The sequence below is a fragment of the Barbus barbus genome, assembly GCF_936440315.1.
Source record: "Barbus barbus genome assembly, chromosome: 10".
Taxonomy (NCBI): domain Eukaryota; kingdom Metazoa; phylum Chordata; class Actinopteri; order Cypriniformes; family Cyprinidae; genus Barbus; species Barbus barbus.
Genome location: NC_136738.1, coordinates 23,960,339 through 23,986,487, shown reverse-complemented (window position 1 = coordinate 23,986,487; position 26,149 = coordinate 23,960,339). Strand labels below are relative to the sequence as shown.

Below are 26,149 nucleotides of genomic sequence, written 5' to 3'. Positions count from 1 at the left end.
GGCTAATTGCTGCCGGAGAAATTTGGTGGCTGGATAGATTTACATTTGTGCCCTTTTAATGGTCATTCCTTATTCAAGTCGACAGTTTAGTGGAATCCACAGCAATGCCGTTAATGGATCTGCCATTACTGTGAATTATTTGCGGAATAACTCACAAAATGGAAAACCAATATCTGAATATATCTCTAATTACACACAGGGAAGATAAGCTTGTGATTTTATGAAAAGGTAGAAAACAGAAAAGAGTTGACTCGCTTAAAGCTATTTACAAGTAAATTAAACAACAGTATAATGCTTAAAATTTATGGTCTTGTTTATTTCAGCACATTTATTTTTATATGCTATTTTAAGATTCTACAAAATCAAAATTAGTTTTGTGGCTTTTAATCCATGTCTATTAACTTTAAGGCTAATTTATATGCTCACGTAGTCCTAAACACTGAGCAAAAATATTTTAAATAAGAATTGTGTCCAATAAATGCTCTCAAGAATGAACATTTACAGTAATATAAAGTAGCTAAATCATGATACTTGGCAGTGTTTTTTTTAGCATCGAGATTATATATTTTTTCAAATGATTTATATTAGTGTTTATTTTTGTATTTAAAAAAATATTAATTGATTGAAATTTAAGTTACACAGTTTGAGTAATATTGTTGTCTTTTTCTTATAAATTTTTTATTTTAGTTTTAGCAAATTTTGTACATTGGGTTAAATGACAAAATGAGAAATGGTGCAACTAGAAGTTTATTTATTTATTTATTTATTTTTATTTCAGTTTAACTATATTTTCAGTTACTTTTTTTTTAAAGGTTTTAGTTTCAGATAACTACCATGCAGATAACAACAACCTTGTCTGTATCTCAACACACCTTTCTGCCCATCTCTGTCATACACCTTCATGTGTACCACTCCGCTGGTCTTATTGCGCAGCACCGCCGGGTTACGTCCATCCCGTTTGGCGACCGTTCCCAGCTGAGCCAGATCGTCATCGGCCCACCACAGCTTGCCACCTGGAAAAACAGATGAATTATTCATTTCCCAAAGTCACAGAACCAGCAGGTCTGACTGCCAATGGAGGCACATGCCATTATCGTTTGTTTGTCCCTTTTATACCACATGCATATAATCCGGTGGTGTGCTGTGCTTTTTTGGGTGCCAAAACTATGCTACGCCACAGTGTATGGGTGGGCGAGGGAGGTGGTGGGAAAGAGTGAGTGAGTGAGCGAGCGAGCGAGCGAGTAAAGTAAAGCGATAGGACTTGAGCATTATGCATGTTCCCTTCCCAGTGTGAGTCAAAGAGGCAGAGCTCAGGGCGGCCTGGCTACGTGCCCTGGCTGAAGACAAGGACTCTTCATTCACAAAGCCATCAGAGTGCATCTATTCTCACAGCGGCGCTGCAGCTAGCAAGCCCCTCGTGTTGTTTCCGCTCTGTAAGGCTGAGTGTGCCACAAAGGGCCTCAGAGATTGTCCTTGGCTCTGAGCCTAGACCATATCTGTCTGCTGCAGGAATACAGGAGAGCCGGAGACAGTCTTAGCCGTGCAACCGTAAAATGAAACACATATTTGTATTTGTTAAAGTACAGAGGGATTGAATGAACCGAATGGCATTGAATGAATTTGGATGAAAGAAAATAATCAACAAAATCACAGTTTCAGCCAAAATATAATATCCAACAAGTTATTAACATTTTTACAACAATAACAATTGTAGTAACTATTAACTATAATTACTACAATTATAACTACTACTAAAAGGAAATAAAAAAGTAACTTTGGATTAGTAACTTAAAAATAAAATGACAAAGATTTTAAAAGCATTTTCACTGTTGATATACTGTACCGTGCCCTCCAAAAGTATTGGAACAGTAAAGACTCTGTTGGCTGTGGAGTCAAGGCATTTACAAATATGATTAAAAGATGAATATGAGACAAAACTACAGAATGTCACATTTTATTATTGGGTGATTCAACACATACAGGTCCTTCTCAAAAAATTAGCATATTGTGATAAAGTTCATTATTTTCTGTAATGTACTGATAAACATTAGACTTTCATATATTTTAGATTCATTACAACACAACTGAAGTAGTTCAAGCCTTTTATTGTTTTAATATTGATGATTTTGGCATACAGCTCATGAAAACCCAAAATTCCTATCTCAAAAAATTAGCATATCATGAAAAGGTTCTCTAAACGAGCTATTAACCTAATCATCTGAATCAACTAATTAACTCTAAACACCTGCAAAAGATTCCTGAGGCTTTTAAAAACTCCCAGCCTGGTTCATTACTCAAAACCGCAATCATGGGTAAGACTGCCGACCTGACTGCTGTCCAGAAGGCCATCATTGACACCCTCAAGCAAGAGGGTAAGACACAGAAAGAAATTTCTGAACGAATAGGCTGTTCCCAGAGTGCTGTATCAAGGCACCTCAGTGGGAAGTCTGTGGGAAGGAAAAACTGTGGCAGAAAACGCAGCACAACGAGAAGAGGTGACCGGACCCTGAGGAAGATTGTGGAGAAGGACCGATTCCAGACCTTGGGGGACCTGCGGAAGCAGTGGACTGAGTCTGGAGTAGAAACATCCAGAGCCACCGTGTACAGGCGTGTGCAGGAAATGGGCTACAGGTGCCGCATTCCCCAGGTCAAGCCACTTTTGAACCAGAAACAGCGGCAGAAGCGCCTGACCTGGGCTACAGAGAAGCAGCACTGGACTGTTGCTCAGTGGTCCAAAGTACTTTTTTCGGATGAAAGCAAATTTTGCATGTCATTCGGAAGTCAAGGTGCCAGAGTCTGGAGGAAGACTGGGGAGAGGGAAATGCCAAAATGCCTGAAGTCCAGTGTCAAGTACCCACAGTCAGTGATGGTCTGGGGTGCCATGTCAGCTGCTGGTGTTGGTCCACTGTGTTTTATCAAGGGCAGGGTCAATGCAGCTAGCTATCAGGAGATTTTGGAGCACTTCATGCTTCCATCTGCTGAAAAGCTTTATGGAGATGAAGATTTCATTTTTCAGCACGACCTGGCACCTGCTCACAGTGCCAAAACCACTGGTAAATGGTTTACTGACCATGGTATTACTGTGCTCAATTGGCCTGCCAACTCTCCTGACCTGAACCCCATAGAGAATCTGTGGGATATTGTGAAGAGAAAGTTGAGAGATGCAAGACCCAACACTCTGGATGAGCTTAAGGCCGCTATCGAAGCATCCTGGGCCTCCATAACACCTCAGCAGTGCCACAGGCTGATTGCCTCCATGCCACGCCGCATTGAAGCAGTCATTTCTGCAAAAGGATTCCCGACCAAGTATTGAGTGCATAACTGAACATAATTATTTGAAGGTTGACTTTTTTTGTATTAAAAACACTTTTCTTTTATTGGTCGGATGAAATATGCTAATTTTTTGAGATAGGAATTTTGGGTTTTCATGAGCTGTATGCCAAAATCATCAATATTAAAACAATAAAAGGCTTGAACTACTTCAGTTGTGTTGTAATGAATCTAAAATATATGAAAGTCTAATGTTTATCAGTACATTACAGAAAATAATGAACTTTATCACAATATGCTAATTTTTTGAGAAGGACCTGTAGATGTTTTACCAGCTAAGAAGTTGGTAGCATAAGTATTGGAACAGTTGCCTCGCAGGTCTTTCTAAATGATCAGCTGTGCCCTGTGGCATTAATTCTTCAGATATTAAAAGCAGGGAATTTGTCGTATCAGTTATATCCATTACTTCTGTATTCTGAATCTTGCATTCGATGATGACACACACAAACCAGGATGAAGATGAGGGAGCTGACTTTGAGAGAAAAGCAAGCAATTTGGATGCTAAAACAAAAGAGGAAGTCAGTTAGAGCTCTAGCAAAAACAAAGGGCATGGAGAAATCAAGAGTTTGGAACCCACCAGCGACACCAACGATGACCTGATCGGCTGAGAAAGCAACCGTAGTTGATGACAGACAAATCATAAAAGCTGTGAAAATGAACCCTAAAAGATGTGTCTGTAAAATCACCAACAACTTCCAGAAAGCTGCGCTGATGCTCTGACAATTTACTGTCCTCAGGAGACTTTGACACAGAATTACAGATGCTACACAGCAAGATGCAAACCTCTGACCAGCACCAAAAATAGAAAGGCAAGATTAGAGTTTGCAAAAAAGCACAAAGGTGAGCCAGAAGAGTTTTGGAACTGTGTTTATGGACCAATGAGACAAAGATGAACCTTTATCTAAGTGATGGGAGAGCAAAAATGTGGAGAAAAAAATGGAACTGCAATGATCCCAAGCAGACAGCCTCATCTGTAAAGCATGGTGGAGGTGGTGTCATGGCATGGGCATGCATGGCTGCCTCTGGAACAGGCCCTCTCAACTTTACTGATGACTTAATGTATGATGACAGTAGCAGAATGAATTTGGAAGGGTACAAAACCATCTTGCCTACCAATATTCAAGAAAATGCCACCAGAATCATTGGGAAGTGTTTCATATTACATCAGGACAATGACCCAAAACACCCTGCCGGTTCAGTCAATTAATTTATATGGGCAAAGAAATGGAAAGTGTTAGATTGCCCAAGTCAATCTCCAGATTCAAATCCGATTGAACATGAATTTCACCAGCTGGAGAGGAGAGTAAAGGCAGAAACTCCCCAAAACAAACAACAATTGGAATTGGCTGCATTAAAGGCTGGGAAAAGTATTTCAAAGGATGAGACCAAGAGTCTGGTGATGTCTATGGGTCACAGACTCACTGCTGTGATTGTGTGCAAGGGATCTGCAACTAAATAATGGCTTTTAATCTTTTACATCTGCCTTATGTTCAACTGTCCCACTACTTATGCTCACATTAATGAGTGGGATGAACTCTAAAAGTGCTGTTCTTTTTATTTGGTAAAACATGTATGTGTTGAAATGGCTAACAATAAATTGTGACATTCTGTAGTTTTGTCTCATATTCATCTTTTAATCATATTTGCAAATGTCTTGACTCCACAGCCAACAGAGCAATTTTGTCTTTACTGTTCCAATACTTATGGAGGGCACTGTATATATAAAACAGCAAAAAAATAAAATAAATAAAATAAATATTTATTAACAGTGAAAAAGCTTTTAAATTTTCTGTCATTTTATTTTAAGTTTCTAATATTTTTTCTCTATATGTTAAACTTTCTACTTATCAGAAAATTTTGATAAATCCTGAAAAAATCCTAAAAGTATAAAGTATTGCGTTTGAACAAAAGAAATGCTTCTTAAACACTAAATTAAAATATCATAATGATTTGATGGATCATATATGACAATGAAATCTGAAGTAACGGCTGCTGAAAATTCTGCTTTGTCATCTCAGGAATAAATTACAATTTAAAATGTATTCATATAGAAAACAGTTGTTTTGAATTCTAATAATATTTCACAATCTTACTGTTTTTAACTTATTTTTGACCAAATAAATTCAGCCTTGGTGAACATTTAAACAAAAATTCATATATATATATATATATATATATATATATATATATATATATATATATATATATAAATAAATAAATAACTTACCGACCACAAAACTTGTGAACCAAAGTGTTTATATATTATGTAGCGATGCATTTGCACACCTATAACTTGTACCCTTAAATCCATCCTCTCTCCATAGACAGCACACTAGGTTTTAAAACAGACCAATTGTCTGCTGCATACTTAAACCCTTTCATATGTACACTTAATGATGAGTACAAGCACAAATATATTTTTCAGCAGGACATTCCTCCTCCATAAACCAGAAACAAATACTAGTGTCATTTAGGCCACAGTGAGCCTCCAAGAAGATATTTGCTTTCTGTAGTGAGGCCAGGTGTGTATAAATGACATCCTACTCTGAGCAGTCAGAAGCGTATTTGACATTCAAAGATTGCTTGCATAGGTCATCACTGCAGTCAATATTAATCTTTACCTGTCCAGGGTGAGAGACATCAATGATTGCTTCTGGGTGTAATGTCCACTTAAACTGTTTGATCACAGACGGGCACGGGTCTTAAGGTGACACACAGCCCACTAAACAGCAGCTTGCACTTCCCTGAGTGGTCACATCCCATTAAAGATTGTACCAGCAGAAGGTGGCAAGATTGCATCCTGTCAGTAAAATTGCTTTCATTTCTTCAGTCATCATGCTCTTCAATTACTGCTTCACGGTCTAATAACATATGTGACTTTGATGCAAGGCGGCCATTGGATTTTTTTTTCCTAATAATGATGCTGCATCTTTCAACCAGCCACCGCTCCTTTCGATCTCCTGATCATCTGTCTCTGCCGAGTTTATTTCCCCTGCACACCTCGCTGTAACGATAAGGCTTGTCCCTCATCACATGCTACAGGGTGCTTGATTTTACCGTGCCAGGTGGCTGAAATCGTAAACCATTTCCCTTACTGCAAGACCAAAGTGAATTTACAGGGACATCAACTGATAGCATGTTATACAGGTTAACCTTGGCAAATGCCCTAATTTATGTCGCTTTTGCTGGGAGGGAGATTGTGCCGATAGAGACCAAAGATCTTATGCAGTTTGTATGAAACATTGGCCAGCTACCACATGCATCACATGGAAATGGAATTATTTGGTTTCATTCAAGTTCAAAACATGGATAAGAAAAGTTGTCATTTTGGTATTTAAGTATACCTATGATAAGAGATAAGCAAATAATTATACAAAAAAAAAATGCATGTACTGTATGTGGCTGTCAGATACATCTTAAAAATCTTCAGTTTATAATATCTCCATATTTGCTGAATGAAATCCAGCACTGAATTCTTACTAATTTTGTGGTGTTGATTACATAAATAGAAATTAAAGTTCTCATGTAAAATTCAATAACATTAAATGGAGTATTTGCACATATTTTCCATTCCTTTGCAGACTATAAGTTAGATTACATATTTAATACTTATTTTTGTCATTACATCTGAAACTTTTGACATTTGACTGCTTTCATTATTTTGATAAGTGCAGATAAATCAAATTGTACACATATCATATACAGGGTAGTACAATTTAAAATCGTTAGTTTGTGAAAAACAAGCAAACAATAGTTTTCATCAGTATTTTTAAACACGACATAATCAAATTAAATAATGTTAGGTATAAACTATTATATAAGTATTATTGCAAAGATGTCACGCATCCATTTAGTAAATAAATAATATAACAACAGCAACAACAATAGATATTTAAAAATCCCATTTTAAAATAGTTTAAGACCTGACAGGAAAACCGATACAGCCAATAAGTGTCCAGCACACATGTGAAACTGTTTAAAAAGTATCCCAGAAACTACCATGAAGCTGGTTGAGAAAATGTTCAGAGTTTGCAGAGCTGTAGTCTAAACAATGGATTAAATTTTGTGTACACAAAAAAATAGACACTTAACAGTTTCGATTGATGTATAACACTTATTTGTGCGACCAAAATCAACAGAGTATTTTTAGTGTCTTTTGCACTGATCTGAAAAAAAAAACGAGTTGGTATCGCCGGCGATACAGCCGGCCCCAGAGGGTTAACTTTTTAAAATTTTGTTTAACATTTCATAGTTTTGATGACTTCTTATTTTAAATTCTGCAAAATAATATAAATAAAGATTTAGAAAGTGTGTCCAAACTTTTGACTTGTAATGCACGTGTGCTGAAGGGACAGTAATATATTCCAAAATTTTCTCTATGCTGAATCGGACTCTTTGTTCTCTGATGACAGTCTCATGCTGCATAATAATATATACCATTCTTTTAGATCTCTGTGGGTAACCTGCATGGCAATGTCGGTATGCATTATAAAAACACAGACTGCCAGTATTTGAAAGAAAAGCAGCGTTTTGTGTGCTTGCAAGGGATAGGTGTCTTATCATAAAGACTATACGTGAAAACCCCAGTCTGCTTTACTTATCACAAAAATAACATCAATCACACTGATACTCTTTCATGTCTTCGCCTTGTTTCCTTTCGCATTCACATTGAGGTTGTGATTACTTTAATTTTTTTTTACCTTATGATCAACTCCATATGCATGGTAAGGAAAATATGCTGTGCATTTGCGAAGGAAATAAGGTAATGATCTTATATTATTGCTTGACAAGTTCATATTGGGCAAGGAAGAGGGAAACATGGAATTCTAAGTGAAATTCCACTCACCACCCACTTATACACCAACTCAAGGGTCTGCGAGATCATCCGCCCATGCATGCATATCTAATCGGCCCCTGGCCATTCAGGCTCTGAGATGGTCTTTCCTTTATAAAGGTGTGATACAGCTTGAAAAATCTGTAGAACTGATCCATAAAGCTGGCAGCATGTAGCATTTGTTGGGCATATATATGTATGTGTGCGGCTATACATACACAAATGCATATAAACAAACACACAGTAAACGTCTACTATTTCAAATTTTGGGCTCAGTAAGATTAGATATATTTATTTTTAATAGAAATTAATACTTTTATCGAGCATAAATGCACTGATGAAAAAGTAAGACTTTACATTGTTACAAAAACACTTATATAAACAATAAACACTATTTAAACAATAAATACTATACTTTTAAATTCCATTCTATTCTATTCTATTTTCATCTAAGAATTCTGGAAAAATGTTTTACAAGTTTCTAACATTATAGGCAGCACAACGGTTTTAAACATTGATCGTAAGAAATGTTTCTTCAGCACCAAGAAGCAGCATATTACAAACATTTAAAATTGTAATGATATTTCGCAAAATTAATGTTCCCTTTTGAGGGAACTTCAAACTGCGTCCTCTAGGCATCGCTATGGGGGAACGCCTCAGCGTGACCGGTGTCTTGAAGCATATAGCTAAACACGACAATAACATTGGCCTATGACGTCACTACTGGCGTGACCACAGTATAAAGGGGCGCCGGGAAAATACGTCATTCTATTTTTTGTCTTCACTGACCGTTTGTTTATGTTAGCAGAAGCTAAGCATGACTAGAAGTGTATGTTCTCTAGCCGGAGGATTTGTTCTGATACCCGCAGTTTCACACGGTTCGCGGGTTGTATGTGTGTGGTGAAGATCAAGTGCGTTCAGCTCTCGAGGGAGTTGAATGCGCTCGTTGCATTCATTACTTATTTCCTGTGAGGGAAAAGCACGCTCTGATACCCGCAGTTTTCACGCGGCTCGCGTGTTGTGTGTGTGGTGAAGAGCAAGCGCATTCAGCTCTCTAGGGATTTGAATGCACTCGTTGCATATTTCTTGTGAGGGAGCTTGCTTGACTCATGAGGAGACTGCTTGTGCTCATCGTGATGCATTCGCGGGACTACTGAGAGGGTAGGTGAGTGGTTCACTTTTTACCCGAATTGTAATACCCGTGTCTGCATGAGTGTGTTCGCCTCTGTTCTCCATTCTCGCTTGATTTCGGAGGTAATCTAGTACGTGGGCAGAGCATGTTTAGCTCCCGTGGGAACTGAATACATGCTGCACGTTGCGGGTGCGGTGAGAATTATCTGCCCATTGCCCACGATTTGCAGTTCATGTGCAGAACAGGGAAAGGACCTGACAGGAAATCTTCCTATCATTCAATAGATGGTCAAAACAATCTGCATCTCCCTGTCGCACTGCCCTTATGGACGAACCAGTGAATCACCCCTCTGTGGAGTTGGCTTGAGTACACTGCTTTCCCGGAGGTATGAGTGAGAGGTGTTTCTGCGGAAACCCTTCCTGAGTGCTTTAGCTCTGAGGAGCAATAGCTCTTCAGGCATGTATGGTTATTGGCTCCCGTTGGTCTATGCTCTCTATCAAGGTGGAGAGCGTAGGACTACGTTCACCTACTAACAGTCTCCCTTTGGATGCTGCTGGACTGTCCTTTTAATCTGGCACTGCCTTCTGGTCGAGCTAGGGTGTGCTCCCCTCACGGCGAGGGCTAGCTATGCATCTCCTGTTCCCAGTTTGTGTCGTAGGGACCGCCTCAGCCCGAGGGCTGAGAGCACCGCTCCCGAGAACTCTATATGCAACCGTACCGAGTTGTTAGGCCCATCCCTGTCGCCTTCTTGGTCAGTTGCCTCCATGTGGGACCCTTTTGCTGTTGGAATGTGTGATCCCCTTCTAAGCCTGGATCCCATTTCCGATGTCCCATTTGCAGTTAATCTGCTCTCTGGACATGGCAGTGCTCCCCTCACTGTGGGAGGTTCCTTATGAGCTCTGTGGAGGTGACACCAGGAAGTTTGGCCGCTTGCTGCCTCCCTGATGAGTTACCCTGTTGGCCAGGTCTGGAAATGCTCTCCTCACCTAGAGGTTACCATTGAGCTTGTCACTCCCGGTCGAGGGTCTGAGGACTCCTCTCAGGTTGTTAGGCCCCTCTTTGCCTCCCTGTTAGGTTGCTGTCCTTGTTGGTTGAGCACAGCAGTGCTCCCCTCACCCTAGAGGGTCATCTATGAGCACGCCGCTCCCAAAACTGAACGTCTGAGTCCCTCTCCTATTTTGAGAGTTAGGTCTCCTCTAGAGCTCCGGTTAGCAGTCATGCCAGGCTGTTGGGCCACCTTCTGTCTCCCTGGTAGGCTGTTTTTTGGTCGAGCTAGGATTGCACCCCTCACCATAGAGGGTCACCTATGAGCATGCCGCTCCCTTCTGAGCGTGTGAGTTCCCTCTCATTCTGAGAGTTGGGTTCTCCCCTCCCTGGAGCCCTGTGATTCAGTGGCCTCAGGTTGTTAGGCCTCTCTTTGCCTCCCTGTTAGGTTGCTCTCCTTGTTGGTCGAGCTAGCATCGGTACCCTCACTATAGATGGTCACCTATGAGCATGCCGGTCCCTTCTGAGCATCTGAGTTCCCTCTCATGCTGAGAGTTGGGTTCTCCGCTCTCCAGAGCTCTGTCATTCAGCAGCCTCATGGTGTTAGGCCTCTCTATGCCTCCCTGTTAGGTTGCTCTCCTTGTTGGTCGAGCAAGCATTGCTCCCCTCACTACAGAGGGTCACCTATGGGCATGCCGCTCCCTTCTGAGCATCTGAGTTCCCTCTCATTCTGAGAGTTAGGTTCTCCGCTCCCCGGAGCTCTGTGATTCAGCAGCCTCAGGTTGTTAGGCCCCTCTTTGCCTCCCTGTTCGGTTTCTTTCCTTGTTGGTCGAGCTAGCATTGCTCCCCTCACTATAGAGGGTCACCTATGAGCATGCTTCTCCCTTCCGAGCATCTGAGTTTCTCTCTCATCCTGAGAATTGGATTATCTGCTCTGTGGGATCCACCGTGCAGTCATGCCAAGGGGTCAGGCCCTTTCTCCGCCCTTCCCCTTATGCTGATCTCATGGTGTATTCGGCAGTGCTCCCCTCACTCCGAGGGTCTCTTATGAGCACACAACCCCTCCCTGAGCATTGGAGTTTCCCTCTCATCCTGAGAGTTGAGTTCTCCACCCCCCAGAGTTTCGCAACTTTGAGAATCAGCAACTTCAGTTTGTTAGGCCTCTCGCTGCTTCCCTGTTAAATTGCTCGCTTTGCTCCCTAGAACGGTGTTTACAAATCCATGTTATGTTAAGTCCACACACTAGTCTCTGTGCACTTTCTGAAAACCATGTTGTGGTAAGATCGCACATCAAGTGTTTTGCGTTTTTTTCTAAAATCCTGTACAGTATGGGTTACGTGCTGCGGCTTCGTGCCCTTTCTTTGGATTGGTTAGGCCTTGGGCCCCACTCTACCTATTTCGGTTACACTTTACTTGAAGGGGTGTGCATAAGACTGACATGACACCTTCATAATCATGACATGACACATGTCATGTATATGAAGGTTTTTTATGCATGTTTATGACAACTGTCATTAAGTGTCATTCGCTCAGTTATGTAATTTTTAATGCAAAGATGACTTTGTTTGAGATTTGTCTTTGTTATGGGCTAGGTAAGGTTAGGTTAGGGCTAGGTCAAATAATGTCAAATAATGTCATCTTTGCATTAAAAACGACATAACTGAGCAAATTACACTTAATGACAGTTGTCATAAACATGCATGTGTCATGTCATGATTATGAAGGTGTCATGTCAGTCTTATGCACACCCCTTCAAGTAAAGTGTTACCCCTATTTCTCCCTATGTTTCTGGTGTTTAAAAATCCATGTTATGGTAAGTGTGCACGCTAAGTCTCTGTGCAAGATTTTGCATTTTTTTCTAAAATCCTGTACGGTATGGGTTACGTGCTGCGACTTCGTGCCTTTTCTTTGGGTTGGTTAGGCCCCCAGTTTCAATATTATCTGTCTGCAGTATCGGAGGCCGCACTTTCAGGACTACAGTTGTAGGACCGCATTTCTAGGATCCTATCCGTATGGGATAATGTCACTGACAGCCGTCTAACCATCTCAGGGGCAACTCCCTTATGCCCGGGAGCCCATGACTCCCTTAAGCCCGGAAGAGTTGGTACTTAGTGCTCGCCTTTTCGTGCTTGGCTTGCACTCCCCTCAGCATGGTGGCGTGGGTATTCCATTCCCCATAGCGACCCCTAGAGGATGCAGTTCAAAGTTCCCTCGAAAGGGAACGTCTCAGGTTACGTATGTAACCATGGTTCTCTGAGTAGGGAACGAGACACTGCGTCCTCTAGGCTCGGAGCCATGCTTCGGACGCAAGCTTCAGACAAAGAAGTGAATGTTGTATTTTCCCGGGCGCCCCTTTATACTGTGGTCACGCCGGTAGTGACGTCATAGACTGTCGCCGGCCAATGTTATTGTCGTGTTTACATATATGCTTCAAGACACCGGTCACGCCAAAGCGTTCCCCCATAGCGACCCCTAGAGGACACAGTTCGAAGTTCCCTACTCAGGGAACCATGGTTACATACGTAACCTGAGACGTTTTTACTGTATTTTTGATTAATTAAATGTAGTCTTGTGAGAATAAGAAATGGTTCTAGAAATGGTAGAAATGGTAGTATATATACAATGAATACATATTTCTCTATTTATTTATATACAGTATGAATTAAATCTGCATGTAATTCTGAAAGGGAGAATGTATGCCATAATGATTCAATTCACTATTCATCTTCACAATGTAAAGAAAATCAGAAATTTGATGTAATAGAAAACTGTCTACTATAAAATAATCAACCAGCTACTGGATTTCTGTATTGATTTGTTGAACTTGGAAGTATTTCAAACTTCCAATTTTTCAAATATCCTGTTGTAGCTACCAAGAGGCTCAGCAAGTCTCAGCACAAGCAATCACAAAATAAAATAAAATAAAAAAAACTGGCAGTTTGTCATACTATAAATGAGAAACATAACTGTCCACCAAACAGAGCCATAGGTTTTTGCAGAAGTAATGGGAAGCATTTCCTCTATGGAACAAAGGCCTATTAATTGTGATAGATAGCACCTACTGAATGCATCATTTTGCTGTTTTGCTGTACCATGCTACTTCTTTGAAAGTAACCCATTAGTCTTTGTGGCAGCCTGCATTCTGCTCCCAATTTAATAATGACTCAAACTTTGTTTAATTAAAAGAGTCTGTCACCACTTCTTACTAATTGCATTTGTTTTTCAGCTCATCATAGCTGCTCTAAAATAGAACGTGACTATAGAGGTTTTCCAAAGATTAATACCTTTGCAGCATGCAGACAGTGTAATCAGTTAAAACTGGGGTTTAGGGAAATAAATACATGCTAATGAATAATTTGGGGGCATACGTTTCTACCCACGAAGACAGGCAGAGAGTAATGTGAGAAAACATGTCAGATGCAATCCAAAACAAAGGAGTGTAATACATTTAGGCAAAACCTAAGACAGTGAAAGGGAATTTGTCTAATACAAAAAAGTGAAAGCGTGCAATTACAGGCTTTGCTACGTTTACTGCTTTCATTTGCTTTAGGGTGAACAAAAACGAATAAAAAAAAGAAGCGATTTTTGCCGCTTCTGACGCTGCCAATATGAGTGAATTCTCTATAATCCCTAGAATTACAGCTTTTGGGCAATGGTTAGAGCTGTAATTTGAGTCATACAGCAGGCCTAAAGTGTGTGATTAAAAATCAAATGGATATGTTCCAAGACAGCCTTTATTATCTTGGTCTATATAAAACTAAATCAATCAAACTTCACCACTTCTCTAACACTGAGATGTATGTTTACGCTCCTCAGGGAACCTAAATTTGGTCTTTATTCTCATACCATGATGGGTTTCCTAGGGCTAAACAGAAATTGTTAAATCTATTTTGACAAAATGTCTTGAGTTGTCTGTCTTTTCCCTTCTGAAGCAACATAGCTCATAGACTCACAGCGCCAGGCTTGACTATCGACAAATTCTGATATATTTCACAACTCATTTTGTATTGGCCTTTTAGACATAAAGAGAACATCGGACCAATATGTAAAGTGACTAACAACAGTTTTGCATTAACCAGACGTTTAGGAATGGTAAAATTAAATGCTGGCCAAAAATCACATATTGGTTAAGCAATCTCTGTGAGCAAAACAGAAATAACTGGAAATGTGTGTTGACTTTCTTTTAATACATGCAGGAAAAAGGTGAATATCCAATTCTGAGTATGGTTATCTAATTCAATTGCTAACAGACTATCTTTTCGAAATCCAAAGGCAAAATTCTTGCAAACATTAACAAATCCATTAACCAGATCTTTTTCAGAAACACTCATTGTTCCAGCCTGGTATCTTTTAAATACAAGTCTGTTTCCTTATAAAACTGATAAAATAGCAGCCAGCAGCTAACCAGCTAATTAGATGGTATGTGGGCATGCCACGTGAGACTAATTTACACCTTTCTTTACAACTTTAGATTTTCACTTATTTTTTTAATGGTTTTGTTGCCACAGCAACAAAGCACAGTAATTTAATAAAGAATTCACAAACACAAATATTAATCAGAAAAACAAACGCTGATGTATGCCATCAAATTAACATGTACTGCATGTGTCCATTTTCTTACGGATAATGGTGGTTAACCTTTGACCCAAGCCTGACTAATGAAGATGGAATTAGACACTCTATCACTTACCCATGACTGCTAGAGCCGTGGCTTTAGTTAAGTCCTTCTTCATGCTTTCAATGACCTCAAAGCCACTACCGTCCAGATTGCACCTGTTGATAGTACCATTAGCAGAACTCATCCAATACATCTTGCCAGCTGGAAAGTCAATCGAAAGTCCTGAAGGAAAACAAGAATCAGTTAGAAACTGTTCTTTTGAGTACTGGTATGGAGTTTTTACTTCAAAATATACCTTACGTATCTTGTAACTATATATGTATCTGAACGTGAGTTGATTGAAATATAGTTGCGACCTCTTTGTGACATTCTAAATCAATTCACTAAAATTCATCTCTGTCTAAAACCTGTTTCAAAGGTGGGAATGGTGAGAGTTTGACAGAGTGGTAAAATTGATTGTGACAAGTGAAGGATATTTCAATTGAGCATCAGGACAGCTCTGACTGAGAGGGGCTAGTGCATGATAGACTCCCAACAACAACAACAACTGACTTTCAACTCTCAGGCATCTTCTCCAAGATTGCTGTTAAAACAAAAGAAACATGTGCTTTGCTTATCAATGAGCGCACAGGTACAGGGATATAAAAAGGAAATTTATTTAGGCTTTAGGATGGGAACTGTGTAGATGTTTTACTCCAAAAAAAAGAAAGAAAAAAAACGTCTGAAGTACTACTATTCTGCTGTGCATTAAAAAGTAAACTTTTTTATTAGCTTTTGAAATAGACTGATGAAATCAAAAGCCAGGAAGATTTTTCCATTAAAGTAACTTTTACGCATACACTTTGTAAAGCAACCTATTAAATAGCAATTTTCTCAGGGTCCTGACTTTGTAAGGCTGTGGATAGAATATGTAATATATATGACTTATTATATATATGAAAATTATATTCTGAAAGTTGTTTAAATTCAGCAGCAGTTTGTAGAGAAGTTCACGTTCACAATGGTTATATTTAAAATGAATTAATTTCAGCTATTACTCTACTGTAGGTCAAGACTAGGTTGGGGTGGCTAATCTCTTCACAAGGACAAATGACAACAGTTATTTGACCACAGCCAATTACAATATGGACTGAAATGGATTTTGCTGGCTGTTTTAAATAAAAGTTATGTAAAATAGTTTTTCTTTATAAGTGGAAATGAGACTGGATGGCACTGAAAATATGAACTTTGTACATTGAAGGTCTAAAAAAAATGTTAAGGTATAATAAAAAGCATGATTTTCTTCTTGGAAATCTAATTAAGACAAGTACAAGTGTTCTATTTCAATAAAGTACAAATTTCTAAAACTAAGACTTAAGTATATCAATAAAGCACAATTCCTTTTGTACTTTAAACTTCTGTGATTGTTAGATTAACAAAAGAATTAAGCATACCGACTGGTTCTCTCTGATTTTGATGAAGAACCTTCCTGTTGCTTCCATCCATATTGGCTACATTTATTGTATTTCCATCGGTCCAGTAGATTTTTCTAGACCATGACATAAAGCAAATTTTAGGAGAAACATGAGTCATAGGTTTGTATTTAAGATTTGGATGGATGGATAGATGGATAGATAGATACAAATCTCATGCATGCAATCTGCCCATGTGGGCTGCTTACCCTTTGGCTGGGTGCACAGTCAGACACTTTGGTTTGTCAATCCCATGGATGACTGAGGTTTTTAGAGATCCGTCTAGTCGGGCAACATTGATCTGCGTCTCCTCGTTCTCAGAGCTCAGCCAATACATATTCCTCGAGAGCCAATCTACTGCCAGCCCACGGCAGTTTTGAATATCTGAACGTACCAGAGATAGCCATTAGCACAGAGGTGCACATCACAACAAACCTCATGGGTGACTGCAACACTTCTGCGCACGCTGTAATAAAATGTCTTGTGTGCAAAGGCACATGGTCTGCATGCTGATCAGTTTGAGAACGTTTAAAAAATACACTATGCTTGATAACAGCACTTAAGAAAATCTACATCAGTCTTCATCTCGGACTTCTCTTGCTTTTCTTAATGCAGTTCGGAGAAGCAATCCCCGGAGAACTTCACAAACAAGCTCTCCTATCACCTAAGATATTATTTATGTTCTGCCGCACACTCCTTCAACCGTCATTTTTTAATGCATGCCGCCTGTGAACACAGTCTTCTCGTAATTGAAAAAAACATTTAAGACTGAGTGTCAGCAAAATAAAACAGTATTTCAGCTCAAACCTACAATGTGGCAGCAGAGAGAGAAAAAAACACACAACTTATTAACAGCACAAAAATGTAATAACTGTCACTTAGGTGGTGTTTATTGAGAAAAATCATACACCACACAGAATGTGAAAAAAAGAAACAAGAAAAAACACTTTGACTTGGACTCTCCACTCACCTCCAGAAATGACCGTTTGAAGGCCTGTTCCATTGATAAAGGCACGTTTTATTGTTTGAGTCTTAATGTCCGCCCAGTATATCCTTTCCTCAAGAGCATCGTAATCCACCACAGTTACATCATCGATGTCAGGAACAGTCAAAGCAGTCATGACGTTCATGTACGGATTATCGATATCCACTCCACGGATCTCAGATCGCCTCACATACAACAAAAACTTCTTCAGGGCTGATGTGGGTGACAAAACAAAACATATATAAGGCAATAATTCGTCTAGAAAGCTCAAACCGATCCATACTTCTGTGAGTATGTTTTGTTTGTTGTGTGGGATGTTACAGAGCTGCATACTCACCCACACAAGAGCGGTTGTTGAGGGAAAGCTTCATGAGATGAGGACATGAACAAGATGCCGTACGGTTGTAATCAATGAGACAAAGGTGGGAGCAAGGGCCTCTTCCATCGTTTCCCTCGCACGGGTTTGAGGCTGAAAAACCCAGGGTGACACGCATTTAAAAAAGGGAAAGAAAACACACCATGGAGAAAATCAATATCACATACTATGAATTGTTTAAGGCGAGCAGCTCTTAAAAGAAGCCATGAACAACAGCTGTGAAACAAAGAAACAGCTACTATACAGTGAAACTGAGAACTAGTTTTCTTGAGTTTAGATGTCTGCATTTAAAGAGGGCAACATAAAAATTGGTTCAAAATAAAATATTGCAATACCACTAAGAAAACATTAATCTTAACTCCAGGATAAAGGGAAAAGCTGAGGTTGAATGGACAGGGCTGACAGCTCATGTCTTCTGCCTGCAGTGATCCTTTTGAAAGCACAGCACATTTAGACCTTTTGTACGATTCTTTGTAGAAGGGCTACTGTATTTCAACAGAAGGTAATGTTGAGCAGACAGATAATGGCCTAAAGGCCACTGGTGCGAATAGTCAATTAACCATCTTTCTCAGATTGCTCTGATGGTAAAGATCTTCCTTGAAAACATCTACTCAAAAATTGAGATGAGGATGAGCAAGAGATTGCTGTCATCACATAGTATCATCATCCTGTTTGTAACAAACTTAATTTATATGTAATGCAGTAATATATACACACACACACAAACAGTGGTGGCCACAATTATTAGAACACCAGGATTTTCACCAGCTAAAAATGGGTTTAAGTCAGTTATGTCTATATAAATACTATATATATGTATACACATACATGCAACTTTAATGTGCTATGTGCTGAATTGGTGAAAAATCATCTTCTTTGTAACCAACCGTAATTTATATTTAAGACGTTACATTAGAAATAGAAATTTCAAAAGAACAGCATTTATTTGAAATAGAAAATGCTTAAAAAATTGTAAATGACTTTACTGTCACTTTTGATAAATTGAATGCATCCTTTGACAAAAAATATTACTTTATTTTAAAGCACATAAAAACCCAAACATCTGAACAGTAGTGTATGCAGTTTGACATATTTTGTCAGAACATGTTTATTTAGAAGGTGCTGCCATTTTATTCTGATATTACACAAGACTACTGCCTGTTGTCAAGAGGCTTTAACCCTTCCACGAACCCAGACCAACTACATGCAATTAACTCCACAAGCAGTTGCATCTTGTAAATAATTGATCCATTGGGAGTTTGAATATAGGCCCATTATTTCTTTGCGATGTTGAATCCATTTCACTCTTGTAGCAAGCATATTTTTGCAAGTGAGAATAACAAATAATTTCAAGTGACTAAATTATAGGATAGAATCCCATAGAATTAATTATACATTCCGCTGGTCTGCGGGGGAGAAATGGCTGTTTGAATAAATACTGTATAAACAGCGCGAGTGCACTTGACTCATGATAGAAACACTTGATTTGGATGTACTGATTTTTCATAGTAATAAATCAGCCACATATTTCATAAATCTCCACATCAATCTGACTTTACCTAAACGTTACTATATGTAAAGTGGGTGTGGAGTATAATTTGGATTTTCACTGCTTCAGCTTTGTCTGAATAGGGAAGGATCCACCCCGTCTGCAAACTCCAGTAGTGATTTTGAAGTGGTTTGCCTGTCAGCAATGTGCTAGAAAAGTGCTTACAACACTGCAGGCTACACAGGCACTAAAAATGGGAGCCCTCCAAACTGTTGTCGATCTCTTGAAACTCAACCCTCAGTCCTTTTACCACACATAATGCATTTACAACGTGCTAGCTAAAGGCTGTAGCCTTAGCCCTATTAGGCTAGTTAGCATAGCTTCTTCTCACTCCCTACAGACACGCTAAGGTCCGTCACTCTTCTGCCAGAGCTGCCGGGGCCAAACAAAAACACAATTGCCATGGACTGTAAGGGGCCAGAGCCCAGATTTTGGACACCTTTAATAGCCAGACCTTCCCATGGGCTCTTTAAAATTGGATTAGACATACTTATTGGCTTCTCTGGCAAAGCAGCACAATTTGTCGACACTTATCGGTGTAAAACAGTCGCCCGGCTGCCGGTGCTGTGGCAGGAGACATGAGTTGTTTTGGCAGGGCTTCCTATAGTTTTGGGCTGGTTTAAATGATGCAAATCAGATTATTTCGGCTGATGAACACTCGCAGAAGGCTACATTTCTGGACATCTGGACACCTGGCACACTTGGCAATTACAATAACTTCTGTTAACATGTTTTACAAATCACAAAATGCATTTTTTATAAATCAGAGATGAGCAAGAGTAAAAACAGGTCATGTAAAAATTATGTCATAATTACAGAAAATGTAAAAAAAAAACAATATTTTAAAAATAAATATGCATTAATTTAAAATGATTTAATATGTAAATGTAAAAAATTAATTTCTATAAATAAAATAAAATGTAACTAACCCTATAGTGTACATGTTTTTCTCAGAACATGTAAATTAATATAGTGTTATAATTGCAACAACTTCTGTTAACATGGTTTAAAAATCACAAAATCCATTTTTTTATTAGAGATGAGTAAAAGTAAAGGAAAATGGATTATGTAAGCATTAAATCATCATAACAGACAATTTATTATCTGTGAATATTAATAAATACAAACAAAATTTAAAAACCAAAGTCAAATAATAAAAAAGACAAAGATAAATAACATTTTAAAATCATAATCTTTTAATGTCTTTAATGACCACTGTCTGTTTAACAAAAGATAATCTGGCTACAAAAGCCTGGCTACAAAGCCCTGTGTGACACTGTACCATGAAACAATTAAAATTAATTTGGGTTGAGGAAAGAGCACATCTTGAGTCCACATCATGCCTGCTTACGCTCTGCATGACCCCCTTTTTCAATTATTCTGCTGCTCTCAAACAGAGCCGTTTGGGCTTCCAGATTGGCAAAAGAAATGAATGATCAGCGGGAATCGGCTCAAATGGATCCTCGCCCCACAGAGCATGCAGGAAAATTTCTCCCTGACTCCCAGACTAAAACCGAACATAGGCAGATCATATTATTATTATTATTTTCAATAACGTTCAGCTAAGCACGTTAGGTCTAAGCTTGCTGTGTGTGGTTTGTATGAAGAATGAGCTCACGGGGTACAAACGCTAACAGGAAACCGAAGCGTCAAATAAGATGTTTAAACACTCTGACAGAACATTTGGATCATCAGTAAGGGTGAGATTTTCTCTCCAGATATCATGCCCAGACACCTCCAGCAATTATATTGCTTGTATCGCGTATCTTGTCAGTGTGTGCACTTGCTTGGCCATTTTTAGTTGATAAACAGGAAAGTGGGTCCAGCTGAATTGAAATGGTGATTTGTTGGATTGGTATAAAAAAGGTTATTATACCGCGGCAGTCGTCGTGTGAAGCCCTCTTAGTGTGAAGACCGAAGAGTGTAAAGACCATCAACTCTACCGTGCGACTCCACCGGGCAGGGTCACCGGCAAGGGATAGAAGTATCCCTTTTTATTTTAGTTTTTTCATTTATATGTTTATTATTGAAATGTTGTTATTTGCATGTGTCAATTTTATTTAATTTCTTTATTTTCTTAAATATGTGGGTATATAGTATTTATAGAGTTGTAACTTTTAGTTTTAGTTACTTTTTCTTATTTGTAAATCGCTTTGGACAAAAGCGTCTGCTAAATGACAAAAGTAAAGTAAGTAAAGTAAAAAGTATATTGAAGAAAACTGTGATGCTTGTTAAACATACAGTATAATAAACAGAAGTTGTCACTATGGCAACAGGGTTGTGTTAGTCTAGTTATTTATCATGCTAGTTACACTTAGCATGATACTTGTGAATACGACAATGTAATTATTCTTTTATTTTAAGTGATTTTATTATTCTTTTTTCTGTGACACTGTTGTCCACAGCACAGTACAATGTTTGCGCTTTTTTAAATAGACAACTGTATTTTGTTGATATTGTATTAAATCAGTAAAACTAAAGTAATTATTGTTTAATTATATAGCAATGACCAACATTTAGATAATTACAGACCCACCTTGAGGTTGTCTGCTAGGATGGTATATCTCCAGATCAAATGGCTGGGCGCTTGTCTTCTGGATCACTGTTACATTGCGACCAGTCCATTTATTCGCTCTGGCTAAAGTGTTGGTCCTCCAGTCTGTCCAGTACACACCACCTCCAAAGAGAGACACAGCGAACGGGTGTGACAGGTACTCGTGCCCCCTGAGGATCTCGATGACCCCTGTGCCATCATACAGGGCTGAATATATTGCATCTGAGCTGAAGGGAAAGAGAAACATGAGGTGAGAATAGCACTCTATGCCCATACCAACAAGATGTTACAATGATGACAACTTCCTGAGGGAAATACTGAAGATTCAAGAACATTTTTTTGGCATAAATATGGCTACATACACAATATACTTTAAATGCTCATTCCTGAAAAACTGCTTTTGCCATGAAAGAACAGCGTAAGAATAAATCTAAGATAAACAGATTTAAAATCATAATCTCATTCATTCCTTTTGATTTAAATGTGTTAAGGCTGTTTTATAGTATGTCTGAGAATCATACCTAACATAAAAAAAGCCTTGAGCACTTATGCAAAACATCTAGGCTTAAATTCAGTGCTTCTTGTAAATTGCACCAAAATGTAATTCTTCATTTGCATTTTTAATTTCCCGTACCGAGCATCTGTCCACACTATTCTCCTTTCCTGATGGTCTAGCGTGAGTCCATTAGGCCAGGCTCCAATCTCCATGTCCTTATACACAACATGTCTTCCACTTCCACTCATTGACGTTGCCTCAATCCGAGGAAAAGTGGCATCCCAGTCAGTCCAGAAAAGAATGCTACATACAGAAAAAAAAATGGTTATAAACTATTCATCTGACCATACACCACATCAGTGTAAACATTTAAAGGTAACACTTTAATATAGTGACCAATTCTCACTATGAACTAGTTGCTTATTAACATGACTATTATTAACATGTTGGCTGTTTATTGGTACTTATAAAGCACATATTCTGCATGACCATATTCTACATCCTACACAATAGCTGAACTTATTATTTAATTGTTTGTTAATAGCGAGAACTGGACCTTAAAATAAAGTGTGACCCACAATAATATTCTTCCAAATAAAATTGCAATACACACATCTTAAACACACCTTAATTTTTTTTATTTTACCATCATTTTCAGTATTTACTCATGACTAAACTATTAAGACAGCTGCTTTGAAACAATACGTATTGTGATAAGCACGATGCAAATAAATATGACTTGACTTGGGAAGTATAGTGCAGGGAGCTGCTCGGAAAATAAATTTACCTGCTAGAATAGAATACATTTACAGTGAGCGGTGCCAGTGGTTACAAAACTAAGAGCGGGTACAAACCTGTGAAACTGCTGCATTGGAGCAATAGAGTAGTGAAGTGTGTGTGTGTGTATGAGAGCTGTGTCTGCAGGGCTGCATCCTATGCTGCCCTAGAGAACAGTGCTACTTTACTTCATAAAAATAGCAGATTAATTTCAAACTATTATTTTTATATGCACACTGTAAGGTTCAATGAAAACTGTCTGCCAGTGAAGTCAATGTCAGACATGAGGGTTAATTTTTAACTAATGTCAGTTCTCAGGGGTGGCATGAAAACAAAGGACACATTCTAATGTGGGTATTACAGGGATTATAAAATGCTAAATACTTGCGTCAAGCTCATATGCTAATAAAATATGTGGTCATGTTCCTGCATCCGGCATCAAAATCAATTAAATTGTCAGCCAAACGTTTGAGGTTCATGGTAGGTAAGCATACAAAAAGGCTTCACATGAATTTTGCTTCAAGGATGTAGCCTTCTCCTTTTCAGAAGGCCAATTAATTGGCCAGTGGCATACAGTTATTAAATCAGGCTTTCAATGAATAAAAGAGTTGCTAATTACAAAGACGACTAATCCCTTCAGAACTACAATACATTTTCAACACACCTCTCTATGACACAGCTGTATGGGGCATTTTCTGAGAAACTATGTAATGAATTTTGTGCTTTCTAATATGTGCCACACTACTGAGTGTGAAATCAATCTTTGAATATTTTCCCTAATTGTTCTTTTCAGCTTTCAGTGAAATAATTTACAGTATGTCATCCAACTGAGCACCAATATGAGCTCTAGTTGGACTGCAGAGATACCATATTTCTCCACAATGGGTTGCTCACAGGGTTTGGCAAAAATGTTTCAAATGCATAAAACGGGCAAACAAGCCACAAATAGGGCTACAACAACATATTAACAAAAAGGACTGATAACGAAAATAATTTAATTATATATATCTTTTTGCCAGTGTGCTGTCGTTTGGTAAACTGCCATCAAAAACACCACTGTACTATTTATGAAAAATATAAAAAAACACCTTTTGGGGGAAACAAACAAACAAACAAAAAATATGTTATATTTATACAATTTTGTTGAGCCTTATTATTTTTCCATTACATTTTTCCTATTAATTTCCTATGTCATGAATTTTAGACGGCGAAAGTACCAAGTGTTACTTTTTCTTCCTCGACTCTTTAACATTTCTGAATCATGTCCAATGCTTTTTTTGTGCGTTCACATAGTTAATGCGACAAAGACACCAAGGGCTAGGTTTACTAAACAGGGCAAATTAGCGTTAGAGCGCAGTTCCATAAAAGTGCCGATGGGAGGGGTGTGATTTACTGACAATGCGCACATTAAAGAACACAGCCAGATAATTTCCATAACAACTTGCAATATACCAAGCACAGCGCAAATTACTGCCTTTTAAGGCATGCTTTTTTGGGCGTTAAATAATAGCGTAAAAAACATTAATTTGACGAGCACAAATGTTAGTAAATCGCATTGCGAGATTCATTATAATACTCTCCTCCCATAAATTTTGCGTCTGAAAAGGAAACTCCTACAAATGCATATTCAATAAGGTCCAATAAGTGTCCATGTTTCTCAGCGCTAAATCTTCAATGTGCAAACAGTACTATTTTAACGCTAAAAGACCGTTTGTGCTGGCGCAAGCTGTTAGCAAATCTGGCCCCTAGTGTCATCTCATTCTGATGAAGCAAAATTTTTTACATTTCAAAGTGTAAAATTTTTCAGTCAAAAGTGACCGATGAGGCCCAGAGGGTTAATAGATTATTAAAATTAATGTATAAAATAATCTAAATCTAAGAAATAATTGGCATATTAATCATCAAAACATTAAAAATAGGCTATACTTTTACATTTTATTTTTATAGCCTTCAATGGCAATAAATGGAATAAAATGTTTAATAAATCAGCAATTAAGGAATTCAAATAAATGCATTTAATGTATTAAAAAATGAATAAATAACTGGCATATTATTTGATCATCAAAATATCTGCAGTCTTAATTGTAAGCCTCTTTTTTGTGCATTTACAATGTCGGTGAGCATTATTCATGCTGCTGGGATCATCATGTGACTTTTCTGAGCTCATGCTGTCATATTTGAGACTTTCTTTTCCCTGCATGCCTCCTTAAGAAATGTAGAGCTGAGCAAGAGAAGAGTACAGCTGAGAGTAAGGCGACCAAAAAAGAAACAGAACACAATAAATAAACAGCAAGATGCAACGCGTTATTCTAGAACTATCATTAGTAATAGATGACAAACAAGTCCCTGAAATATGCTCTGTTATGTACCCAAGATAGTCTCTATGAGGACAAATTATGGTAAAAAAGAAATAAAACTATTTTTTTCGCTGTTTGCTTTTGCTGTTGTGAACATTGCTGAAGGGAATGTGAAAAAGAAAAGAATACTAAGGAAAGCAAATTACGCTGTGGTAAATTTTGTATGAGACTAATACACACCCCTGTCCTGGGTCTACAGCCAGTGCTCGTGGGTGCTCCATGCCACCGGCAATCAAAGTTGTTCTCATTTCCCCATTCAGCTTGGCCACCTCAATCTGATCCAAGTTGCTGTCTATCCAGTAAAGGTTTCCTGCAATCCAATCCACTGCGAGTCCCTCTGGGGTGGCCAAACCATGCTGAATCACAACCTCGACCCCGGTCACACCTACAAAACAAACCACTCGCACAAGTTCATAGGGTGGACGGGGTTTCCAATTCAGCACAGCAAAGCATTCTGGCCATTTTGAACTTTCTTTTGAAGTGTTGAGCTCTTCAAAATGCTACTCCATGCTGAAAAGACACCAGCTTGAACCAGAATGCATTTCTACGCAACTAGTCATGTTGTTCAGTAGCAAATGATGCGAGTCTTTCTGATCAAATTGGACAAAGCTGGCTTGCTAGTTAAGATAATTTATGGAAAAAATCACATAAAAAAATAAAACTATTTCTAAAATTATAAAAACTGATATAAAGTTGAAATAAAATA

At 38.5% G+C, this 26,149-nt stretch overlaps 1 protein-coding gene across 1 annotated transcript in view; it reads right to left on the bottom strand.

The window, feature by feature from the left end:
- lrp1bb (low density lipoprotein receptor-related protein 1Bb) overlaps positions 1 to 26,149 on the bottom strand; it is a gene marked incomplete at its 5' end in the record, with an annotated part of 288,040 nt that overhangs the window by 83,686 nt on the left and 178,205 nt on the right. Inside the window, 9 exons of the mRNA XM_079427014.1 lie at positions 873 to 1,013; positions 14,971 to 15,120; positions 16,332 to 16,426; positions 16,559 to 16,733; positions 17,320 to 17,547; positions 17,672 to 17,803; positions 21,796 to 22,040; positions 22,448 to 22,612; positions 25,624 to 25,828. Of these exons, the coding sequence (XP_079283140.1) occupies positions 873 to 1,013; positions 14,971 to 15,120; positions 16,332 to 16,426; positions 16,559 to 16,733; positions 17,320 to 17,547; positions 17,672 to 17,803; positions 21,796 to 22,040; positions 22,448 to 22,612; positions 25,624 to 25,828 (1,536 nt within the window). The remainder of the gene's footprint in view (positions 1 to 872; positions 1,014 to 14,970; positions 15,121 to 16,331; positions 16,427 to 16,558; positions 16,734 to 17,319; positions 17,548 to 17,671; positions 17,804 to 21,795; positions 22,041 to 22,447; positions 22,613 to 25,623; positions 25,829 to 26,149) is intronic.